The sequence below is a fragment of the Littorina saxatilis genome, linkage group LG9, assembly GCF_037325665.1.
Source record: "Littorina saxatilis isolate snail1 linkage group LG9, US_GU_Lsax_2.0, whole genome shotgun sequence".
NCBI classification, from domain to species: Eukaryota; Metazoa; Mollusca; class Gastropoda; order Littorinimorpha; family Littorinidae; genus Littorina; species Littorina saxatilis.
The window spans coordinates 54,407,777-54,419,702 of record NC_090253.1 but is presented as its reverse complement, the minus strand read 5'-3'; the positions used below and the strand labels follow the sequence as shown (position 1 = coordinate 54,419,702).

The following is an 11,926-nucleotide window of genomic DNA, read 5'->3' as shown; positions in this document are numbered from 1 at the left end:
CTTGCTTTCCCTCTCTTGGGCATCGGAGCGCGGCGCTCTGGTGTCTATACTGCTTAGCTCTCTTTTTCAGAGTTTCGCAGTTTGGGAGGGAAGATTGCAGCTTCCCACGCCGTCTCCAGCGTTGTACTTCCGCCGGCGGCGGGTGACGGCCGCTCATTGGCTTCTTGTCGGCCACGGCTTTCCGGTCGCGGGCCTTCAGCTGCGTCTACTGCCTCCTTGGGGGGCATGGACGGTAAGTCGAACTGCTCCACTGGCTCTCGTGAAGCCACCGGACGCTCTCTTTTGAGCAACAGTTCTTGGTCGCAGGCTCACTACCTGCAAACTTCCTGCCCGTCAGGATATGCTGCTCTTTCTAAGCCCGATCGTATAGCGAGTAGGGCTATGACTGAGCAATGGCGGCTTCCGCTTGCGGGAGTCGCGTTTCCGGGTTTACCCGGAGGCGAAGGTCAATCTGGCACACCCACGAAGGTCCCTGCTGGTGTCGACTTCTTCTTCTTGGCGTTCGCAGAGGTTACACAATCAGTCCAGCACTGGTGATAAATGTTGTCGTTTTCTCCAACTCCTGTCGACTGCCGTATAGTTTGGTCTGCAAGGGAGTTGGTGACGGCCACACTTCTTTTCGTTCCTCATCTAGTAAGGGACATCGCTGTAAGATGTGTTCCGCTGTTTGGTCCTCTTGACCGCAGGCACAGGTTGGTGATGGCGCCAGCTTGAACTTTCGGTTCATGTGAGCATTGAGCCTGTTGTGGCCAGTACGCAGCCTGATGAGGTTGACTTGCTGCTCTCTGGACATTGTGTGGTAGTCATCTCTGTTTGTCCTTGGCCTCATCAATGCCTTGATGATTGTCTTCTGCTCACTAAAGCTGACACTGTTTTCAGGTTGGTCTTCCACGGCTCCTTCTTTTGCCAGCTCATCTGCCCTTTCATTTCCTGGTATCCCACAGTGTGCTGGTATCCACTGGAGGACAACTCTTCTGGTTTGTCTGACCATCTGTAATGCTTTGGCCAGCTGTGGGAGTTTGTCGTTCTCTAGGGCCTGAAGGACTGAAAGGGCGTCCGAGAGGAAGACAACTTGGTAGCAAGGGTCTGCGGAGTCCTGAACGAAGGAGGCGGCCTGCATGAGAGCTTCTGCTTCTGCTTTATAGTTTGTGCAGTGTTTGCCAGTGGCAACGCTGGATGTAGCTGTATGTCCCCCAGGGAACTGGATGAGAATGCCTGCACCTCCATTGAGCACGGCGTTAGTTGCTGATCCATCGGTGTATACATGGATCCACGCCTCTTTTGGGTACTGTTCGTCGATCAGGGCTAAGGTGAGTGCCTGTCGAGCTGTGTCATTCTGATCTTCTCCTGAGGTAACATGTGGAACACTGGTGCAGATCTGGATGCCTGGTTTCTCTGTTGCCTTGGGGGTTTCCTCTTCTTCTTGAGTCAGAGGTAGAGTGTTCTGTGGAAGGACTTCCCTGTACTGTCGAGAAAGTCTCTTGCTCTCGTGTACAAAACTGCTCCGTTTAAGCCGGTTCTTGGTGAGGTTGCTCAGTCTGTGCTTCATGGGGTGGTCGGGTAGGCACTTGAGCTTCTCGGCCTGTACCATAGTCTTGGCTTCTCTTCTCTGACAGAGGGGTTGGATGGTGGTAAGCTTCTCCATTTCCTTGATGGGCGTGGATTTCATTGCACCGGTGATGAGTCGGAGGGCCTGGTTTTGCACACGGTCAAGGGTCTGCAGATTTGTCTTGGCTGAGGTTGACCACGCTGTGGAGCCGTACTCGAGGTGGGGTCTGATTGTTCCCTGGTATACTGTCTTCAGTATCTTCTCGTTCGCTCCCCAGGTGGTACCTGCCAGCTTCCTGAGTATGGCTAGCTTGCGCCGGGCCTTCGTCTCTGCCTGTGCAATGTGTGGTTTCCAGGTCTGCCGTCTATCAAAGGTGACACCAAGGTACGTTGCTGGTGTCGACTGCAAAACTTCCTGCTAGTCAGGATATGCTGCTCTTTCTAGGCCTGATCGCACAGCGTGTACGGCCGTGACTGAGCAAGGGCGGCTTCCGCTTGCGGGAGTCGCGTTTCCGGGTTTTCCCGGAAGCGAAGGTCAATCTGGCACACCCACGAAGGTCCCTGCTGGTGTCGACTGTGGACTGGCCTTCGGGCCACCGGGCTTCCGGCCCCAGTCCTCGCAGCAGACGCTGCCGCTGTATGCGGCTTCGTCCGTTGCCTAATCTTCTGCTCTTTCTAAGGCTGTTTGCATTGCGTGCACGGCTGTGAATAAGCAAGGGCGGCTTCTGTTTTCGGGAGTCGCGCTTCCGGGTTTTCCCGAAAACGAAGGTCCTCCATCCCGTGCACTCACAGAGGTCATGGCTGGGGTTGACCGTTGACTGGCCTTCGGGCGTTCTGGCCTCCGGCCTTAGTCATCGCAACAGGCGTTTCCGTTTATGCGGCTTCGTCCGTTGCCTTTCCGGCTCCGCCCGGAGTTGCCGTTCCTCCTCCTGCTGCTCCTATACGGAGGTCAGTGAGTGAGGAACAGGATACGTCCTACGGACATCCGGACAGTCGTCATTCCGGTTTACTGGGAGCATAGGTCCTCCTTTGTGATTACACTGTGTGTCTCTACTGGAGTTGACCGCGGACTAGCCTACGGGCGTTCAGTCTTCTGTCCTCAGCCCACGCAACATTTGCTTCCGCATTGTGCGGTTTTGTCTGTTGCGTTTCCGGCTTTGTCCGGATGTATTGTTCTTCTTCCTAACACTGTTAGCGAAGTGAGGAACATCGGCTAGCCTATGGGCATGCAGGCTTTCAGCCTCGGCCGGGACGGTAGTCACTTCACTGGTTGGGTGTTGCGTCTACTGTCTATTCAGTTCTGGTGGCTTCGGATGTTACCTCCTCTTTGTCTTACCCTCTTACGGGAGGGGTGAGACAGGACGGTTTCCGGTTGAACGGGTTTCCGGTTTTCCGGTTATCCGTTCAGTAGTTTTCCACGGGCAACTGTGACTTCGGTCAGTGTCAGGTCTCTTGGCTATTCTGTTATACAGTCTTTAGCCAGCGACTAGACACGTTCTGTCGAATCTCTCGGCTTCTTTCGAGGCCTCGATGGAGGTTACTTCCAGATTTTTTATGGAGGGACATTGGCTTCCTCTTTGGTTGCATTCGGCGATGTCGGACTTCCGTTCCGCGAAGGAGGAGTTTTTCCTACTTCCGGTTTGATAGTCACCTTCAATGTGGGTACCATCGTCCGCAGGTTTTGGCTGGCCATCTCCTACCGGAAGTGGTATCCACGGGTTCCGGTTCTGCTACTCGGTCTTCACGGGTCAGTTCCGGAACACGCGCAGCCTCGGCTGGCTTCGGCTACACAGGCTTCGTCTTTTGTTTCTTCCTGTCATAGGAAGTTCTCTTGGCTGAAGCTGAGTCGGATTTTGCTGGCGTCTTTGCTCTTCCGCGTACACCTTTAATGGGAACGCAGGAACTTAGAGGAATTTGGACGTCAGTTTTTGGAATTTGCCTCTTTTTCGGAGATGATCGTCAGAGCGCTCTCGCGCTCTTTCCTGGAGTCACTGAACCTTCCACGCTTAGTGTGTATCAGGACTCTGATGGCATCTCCACTCGTTCAGCCTGGCTAGGGCGAACGAGGAACAAAGAGGCTGTCCTCCCTTCACCTCGCTTTATAGTCGGGTGTAGGGAGGACTTGTTTCTCTTGCATGCTCAGGTCTCTGAGCAGGCTAGGAGGGACAATTGGGCTTTGATCGGAGTAGAGGGATCTGCTTTTTGAACTTTGGTGTTTTTACCAGAAAAGAAAAGTAGATCCCGTGGGATAGAGATCAGCGGATCTCTGACTTCTCTCTACAAGGGTTAAAGCAGAGCTAGCCTCCTCACGGGAAGCAGGCTCAGGCCTCGGGACGTTTTCAGCAGGCGGCCAATGGGCAGTCTCTGTCTGATTCTCGAAGATTAGATCACCTTTGGGCAGGGAGAAGGGCAGCCCTAGCAGCAAGCCTCTCTCCCCAAGGAAGTGCCCCCGATCACACACCCCCCCCTCCGCCCCCACTTTGGTGATGGCGGGGCGGGTCTCCTCCTTGCAAGTTTTCATTGGATGGTCTCTATACACAGCCAATAGTTTGTGGGAGTGGTGAGGTCGGGGGACTCCCATTGATCTAATGAGGGCATATTTGCTTATGCGTCAGCCGATCCTTTCACAGTGAGCTAGGCCCATCAGCTCGAGCACCCGCTGAGGTCTCTTCTGGTCGGTGCTAGCGCTGTCCTTCGGTTATACTGCTTCAGTCCTCAGTGAGTGTAACAGTAGTTCAGCCACGGGCTGCTGCAGTGGCACTTCCGGTTTTACCGGAGAGGTTGTTTCTTTCACAGACGCTTCATAGGTACATCTGAGTTTTGGAACAACGGCTGACCTTAGCAGGTCTGCCTACCGTTACGGAATTTCCGTATTTGTCCCGGAAATCAATAAATTTTATCAAGTGTTCCGGAAAATACGGATGTTCGAAATGCGTCCCGGAAACTCAAAAAAATTCCAAACACGCTCACAACAGTGTGAGCGAGAGAGATTGCCTTCAGCTACAAGGTACTGCCCTGCCTTTGATCTGGCCGCACACACAGATTTCCACTCTGTTAAACTCGGTCACTGACCGGTCACTGACCCCACAAGGTACTGCCCTGCCTTTGATCTGGCCGCACACACAGATTTCCACTCTGTTAAACTCGGTCACTGACCGGTCACTGACCCCGATTCAGGAAGTGTTTCCTCTCTCAGATCTATATGACAGGGGAACCACCTCTCATGGCAAAAAGTGGGTCATTGACCCCTGGGAAGAAGGTCGTGTCTTTTAACAAGGCCACCCAGCTATCACAATGCCTTTGATCATTGCCGAGCAGCTTTTTGTAGCTAATACTCATGCGCGTCAACTTCTTGCAAGAAGAAAAGGTCGAAGAAAAGATGGCGTCAATGTTCCAACACTTGCCAATGGTCATGCTGTCAATCCTCACCATTCCACACTCTTCAGCACACTGCGAGAGGATTTTCTCGGTGGTCCGCAAGAACAAGACAGATTTTAGAGGCAGCATGGCAAAAGACACTCTCGAAGCACTTGTTGTCGCCAAGTTGAGACCCGGTGAAGCTCTGGATAGAGTTTACACCAACAAGGAGCTCAAAGACATGAAGAGTGCCTATTACAGGTCCCTTCAGGCCAGCTCCAAATGAATGCAGTGACACCACCAAACCTTGTACAAAATGTAAATATTGTAAGTTTGAATTTCATTTTTTCAGTGACATTTACAGTGACAATGTTCAAGTTTGGCAAGATGATTTGAAGGCAATGTTAGGGTAAAATGACACCAGATTGCACCAATTGTGTCCTTTTGGCAAAAAAAAATTTCCGGGGGGGCATGCCCCCGGACCCCCCTAGCCAGCTCGCTTGCGCTTCGCGCAACCTCGAATTTTGCGCTTTGCGCAAAATCGACTTCTTTTAATCTTCAACAGAACTTTGTCCCTGAAGCTTCACTTGGAGGGTAGGCAGACCTGCCTTAGGGCATCCAGGCTTTTTAGCCTCGGCTGGTGCAACAGCCATTCCACCTGTGGGCGGTGATGGTTGTTGTTTTCCCTGTTCTTGTGGCTTCGGACTTCGACTTTCGTTCCTTAATTTCATCTTAGGCAGGAGATGAGATAGGACGATTTCCGTTTGAGTGGGGCTGCCGTTTTCAGGCTTCCCTGTTCTTCTCAGTTTGCCACAAGCTGCTGGACTTGGTCCTGGTCGTCTTTTGCAGAGTCTGACTCCGTCTTTCTCTAGCGATCAGATGCGTTCTGGTGTTTCGTCCAAACTTAAGTTGCGCTTGAGTTGGCCTCGGAAGTAACATTCAGATTTTCCTGAGGGGACATTGTCTTTGGCAAGGCATGTTGGAGGAGTCATTCTTTGTGGCTTATCTCCTCTCTCAGGTTTTTGGCTACCCCTCTCCTTTTGGCAGAGCGGTATCTAATGTTCCCGTTTTCCTTTGCTGTGGGCTTATAGCCCAGCATATTAGGTGGCAGCCGAAACTTATGTTTCGTATATTTACCTGGTACTTTGGGTACTTTGGTACATGGCTGTTCCACGGGTTTTACGGCTCTCAGCCTGAGCCTGTGCTATAGTCTTCTACTCTGCGTGGTTCGACTATGGCATTTTCGGGCTGCGACGTTTGCCGGTTGATCGCCGTGTCTGACTCTCAGTCTTTCAGAGGTAGACAGACACGGCTAGTTGTTCGGCTGGACTCAGGATTTTCTCCTGATTTGGCTACGAAGTTTACTTGGGGTTTTTGAATTTCCTTCATTTACCTTCAAGCAGACTGTTCTGTAACAATCTGGCTTTTAGTCATTTTGTTTAGGGTCACCGGTCACTTCAGTTTTTGACCACGGTGATTTCTTCTCTTCTGAGGCTTACGCTATTTCGTAAGCCTCTGCTTCCTCGTATTGCCTCTCTCTCTGCTTTCGCATTGACTGTTAGGGCATTACGGGCGACCGTCTCTTTTGAGATCTTCCTGTCGAGGGGGGCTCTGGTACCTTGTACGCAGGTGTCCCTCTCTCTCTCTTTGTTGGGTATTGGTCATTCTGCCTTGGTTTGACCTTTATCTCTAAGTCCTTTTGGGCTTCACGCCATTCCTAAGTTTGATTACTTTGGCGTGATCGTCTTATGGTCGCCACGAGGTTTGTCCCTCACCTCACTGATCGGACTACCTTACGCATAGATCGTTTTTCAGTGCATGTACATTTCCTTCCATCCGAAAGGGGGGGGGGGGGGGGCAGCTTGTCTTTCCCTCTTCTTGGCTCGGCTTAATCCAAGGCTGGGTTCTCTTTCTGGGTCGTTCGGTCCAGGAGATTGGAAGAAGTGCTGGGCACACATTTTTGGCTCTCTGATGTTGTCTTTCGCAACTTTTGCCTGAGAGACATCTCGGCTGTCAATCAAGATGGTTCTCAGGTCCTTTCCTGCCTTTTTGGCAGTGGGCCAGTTCCTGGCTAGGGTTTAGAGTGAGTTAGATTTCTTTCTCACTGGGCCCTTCCCTGACCTTTTGGCAGCAGGCCAGGTTTTTGGCAAGGTTTTAAGAGTGTGTTTGGTTTTCATTCCCACCGCCTTGTTGAAGCTATCTGCTTTTATGTGATTCGGAGTAAGAATATGTAATTTAATCGAAAATTTTTAAGTAAATTTTCATTTCATTAATATACTTACCCGAATCACATAGTGTATTCCCTCCCGCCAACCCCGCATATGATTTTTTAGTCTATTAAGTCGTATGAAGACACGTGGTGTTTACAGGGGAAGTGACGTCACGTAACCCGGATGGGAGGTAACTCCCCGGGTAGATGGTCATTACCATACCTGTATTTACACTTTTTGTGTTGGGTTGCTCCCCTTTAAAATTGTTTAAGACGGGTAGCCTTTTCAGACCTTAAGCATGTAAGACTGCGTCAATGCTTTTATGTGATTCGGGTAAGTATATTAATGAAATTTTCGATTTTCTGCCTACTTTCCAGGGCCCAGCAGTACAAGCCGCCCACAGGCAGAACCCCCCAGCACCAACGTAGACATCGGCACCAGCGTAGATTACGGCGGGTCGTCCATGACACCAAGAACTGTTCCGGAGCCAGAGAATGACGACAGCACAGACACTCTGGTGGGCTTCACTGCTTCCGGTTTTGAAGACTTCTACCACAATCCCTCAATGCCGGTAGTGGTGGAAAAATCTTCACCACAGCGGAGCGTCAGCGAATACCTTGTGACACAAAAGTCTGTTGAAGGATCGCCCGTGCCGGTGCGTTCTGGGAACAGGTTTGAGGTGTCGAAGATTTCTGACACCCCTGCCCTGACGCCGTCCCACAGTAAAGAGGAGACGGAAGAACTAGAAGAGGAGAAGAAGTCATGATGGTGTCTGGTCGCTATAGAGACTCGTGTTGATCAGTGAGCAAATCATGTCATCCACTGGAACTCCCCCCCCCCCCCCCCCCTTTAACCCGTCCAACAATCAGAGAAAATCAGGTCCTAAGAAGGAGGGAGTCTTTAAATCAGGGTTCTGTGATTTACAAAGGCTCTTAACAGAAAGTGTGAAAAAGAGGGTCTTAAAAAGGTCAGAGTCCTAAATTGGGTTGTCTTAAAAACGGGGGTTCCACTGACTACCACCGTTACCACCCCAGATTAAAAAGGAGGAAAAAGACAGGGTGGTGTCAGATGATTAGGGCCTTGTGTGGAATGAGCCAGTCATGTCATACTATTGTCACTGTCCCACGGGAAAGAGGAGAATACATCATGGTGTCAGATGATTAGGGCCTTGTGTGGAATGAGCCAGTCATGTCATACTATTGTCACTGTCCCACGGGAAAGAGGAGAATACATCATGGTGTCAGATTGCTAGGAAATTTATCATTTCTTTCTTCATGGTCTGTAAGGGGTGGAAAGAGAAAACTGTCCGAGTTATTTCCGAACGTATTGTCTGTCGTGCACTGAAGTGACCGAGTCACGTCATAACATTGTCAATACTGCACTGTAAAGAGAAGGATTATATTAAGAAAGAAAAAACAAGCGTCAGGCTGTGAGGGAATTGTGTGAGCGGAGTGAGTCAGCCGGAACACGACTGTTGCTTGGTCTTGTGGACGAAAGTGGTACTGGTGTGTTAGTAGCTATATTGTGTATGTACCACATGCCTGTGATCACAAATACTGTGAGCTTATATTTTGAGGAGGAAGAATGATGCTGAAAAACTCCTCTTCGTAACATTTGCTGACTGCTTGTGATCAAGTTCAGGGCGCTTTCTCTCAGAGCTTCCAGGATAATTCAATTCACCATGCCTTAACCTTCTACTGAGTGACTTTCAGATCTGGAGTTGTGAGCAAGATGCCGAAAAGGATGATTTTGTGGCTTATTTCAACCTTGTGCATGTATGGTTTGGAGGTATGTGCAACATGTATTTGATAGGGCTTAAGATTCAAAGATTCTCATAAAACAAATGTGTGTGTGAGCGCATGGCTGAATGGAGGGGAGGGAGGGGGGGGGTACAGTAACACTAGGCTGGAGCAGGTAAGTTGATTGAAAGGTTTCCTGTCATACGTCTTGCTGTGCTAATGCTGATAACAAAGATATTTTTTGGATGTGTTTTTTTTATAGAAAATTGAACTCAGAATTACAAGGGCATGAAATGTTGACCTCCATTGTATTTTTATTCTGGTCAAAATGCTGTTTGTTTTTTTGCATTGTGACAACAGATTTTATGATGTATCATATATATTACAGTTGAGATGTTGGATTAGAGATTAACATATTCTGCTATACATGTGTGTTTCCTCATAACTTTGGCATTGACTGGGAAATTCTTTTTGTTGTGGGCTTTTTTAGACGCCTTTGTACTTCGTTATCGTGCAAGACAGAGAGAGGGGGTGACTGTATCTTTGTGTGTGTGTGTGTGTGTGTGTGTGTGTGTGTGTGTGTGTGTGTGTGTAGTTGCTCCAGTCTGTGTTACGTGTGGATATTTTAATGCGTTTCCTATGTGTATCATATCATAAACTCTAAAAATGTTAATTGTCAGAAAGAGAAGGTAATAACAAATTTCATTCTGTTCCACAAAGGATATCATGTTCCCCACTTATACTTGTTAGCACAAGACACACAATCACAAACACTGTGTGAGTTTCTCAGTAAATCATTCTTTAAGATGTTGTCTTCCATTTCAGACATCATTTTGTGCCAATTCTTTTTCAGCTTTGAAAGATGGTTTGCTGAGATTTTAGTTCTCTATATATGTTTAAAGGAACAAATACAAAGTATCTTTTTAACCAGTTCTCCATATTTACAGTTAATTACCTGGGCAGTAACTTGTAACCAGTATCCAGGTATTATACCTTTTTGTAACCAAATGTTTTGTTGATGGTAGCTGTACCATAAAAAGGTGACATTCAACAATGATTGCTACCATAAAAATGTGACTTTCAAAATTGATAGATACCATAACAATCTCATATTCAAAATTGATCAATACTGTTAAAATTTGACATTGGAAATATATTGTTTCCATAGAATCTGACATTCAAAATTGATTGGCACCATACACATCTGAAATTCAAATTCAAACCGTGGAGCTGCATCAATGCATGTTGGTCCTTAATGGCACCATACAAATCTAAAATTAAAATTCAAACCATGGAGCTGCATCAATGCATGTTGGTTCTTATTAATGGCACCATACACATCTGAAATTCAAATTCAAACCGTGGAGCTGCATCAATGCATGTTGGTCCTTAAATTTGCTTTTGGTTGTACATCCCTCTGAAAGAGATCATTTTTCTGAACACCGTTGTAGTACAGTTTCTAAAGCTGATCAGTGCATGTAAGGGGAGACATTTACATCTGTTGCTTGGGAGTTTTGAGTCTAATTTCTGCACTACATTTTTACATCTCTAGAGCACAGATTTTCATCCTTCAGGCCTGGGAATGATACACCTTTCGTCATAAATACGACGAAGTCCTTTTTTAATTGTGTAAGAAAAGAGCCTCCGTGTGCCCTTAAAAATGCTTAAAACGCAAAATGTTCCCATCAGTACGCCCAAACCACTTTTACTCATTCCCAGGCCTCATCCTTTGAGAGTCTTACGCATACTGCCATGTTTACATGTATTTACCACGGCTGAAAGTAGCTAAGCTGTTACTTGAATTTTAACAATACATGTAGTTCATTCTAAATTAGCTGGAATAAATATATTTCAGTCACCCTGAAGAAGTCGACACCTATCAACAACGGACGAAATATTGGTAAAGAAATACCAAAACACTATTCCTGTTTTGTTTTCTCTTGTGTTTTAGCAAAAAATCTGTATGTTTTCTTCATAGACTACAAGCTGCCTACTTGCGATGTACACAGTAATACTCTAATTTAATTTCTTCAACAGTGACATCGATTTCTGTCTATCTGAAAACTATTAGTTTGGATAACAGGATTGTGTGTGCTCTCGTGTGCCTTTTGGAGTGTGTTTCTGTGATAAGAACAATTAAGTGACCCTCCACCACGGTATATGTCACCTTTGCATGATGTTCATATTTTTACATTTTCCGAAAGAGCTTTTTTATGCTCTATCCAGTGGTGAAATCCGTTTGAGAAAAGAGCGAAAACTTTTTGAGTTGTAAGCCTGTGACTAAGGTGACCCTTACACTGTTACCAGACAACCCCCGGACTTATATTAAGCCTAGTGCAGAACCGCGCAAGATGACATGCGACTCATTCCGTGGTGGAGGGTCACATATTTTATTTATTGCAGTTTTGAGATTACCTTCAGTCCCTGTAATGTGGTGTTGATTTGTCCATGTGTTCATTCCATTTTTAAACGCAAGAGATTGTGATGAGCAATCAAAACCTTCAAGTCAGATTGTTGATTCAGTATTACATGTGTATCATAATTACGATTGAAAGATACTGATGAAATGAGAGAGCAATAAAGAAAATGAGATTTCTTTGTGTGTTGCTTTTATTGACATTTATGAGTCTGTTTATATGTAATTTGATCTGCTTTTGGTGATGTTTGTGATCAGATTATAGTCACTCAGTCTATAAAAGCTTGCATTCATACACATTTTTGTGAATATTCATAGTGGGGGGGGGGGGGGGGGATAAAAGGATGGCTCACTGTATAATGGAGGAAACTAATTGTAAATCAAATTTAAGGCACTAGCTAACAGTAATATAACCATTTCCACCAGAAACTGAAAAATGAGGATATGCCACGCCCATGATCAGTACCTTAGACACTTAATTGACAACTAGCTCTGGGTATGCCACACCAGTCTGTATCTCACTAAACTACATGTATCTTAGATAGACACTTGAAGAACAAGTCGTCCTACTCAGACTCCGCAATGGACATAACAGACCAAACCATCATATGGCCACAAAGCCGAAGCTAGTTCCCTCCCCCTTATGTCCGTGTGAC

The 11,926-nt window shown here is 47.2% G+C and overlaps 1 protein-coding gene across 3 annotated transcripts in view; it reads left to right on the top strand.

Moving 5' to 3' along the window:
- The window catches only part of LOC138976479 (inositol hexakisphosphate and diphosphoinositol-pentakisphosphate kinase 2-like), a 120,382-nt gene extending 108,932 nt beyond the window's left edge, over nucleotides 1-11,450 (top strand). For all 3 annotated transcript variants that reach the window (XM_070349334.1, XM_070349336.1, XM_070349335.1), the window contains one exon: nucleotides 7,493-11,450. In XM_070349334.1, coding sequence (XP_070205435.1) covers nucleotides 7,493-7,881 — 389 coding nt within the window. In that variant the 3' untranslated portion in view covers nucleotides 7,882-11,450. The remainder of the gene's footprint in view (nucleotides 1-7,492) is intronic.
- The last annotated feature ends 476 nt before the right edge of the window (nucleotides 11,451-11,926 follow it).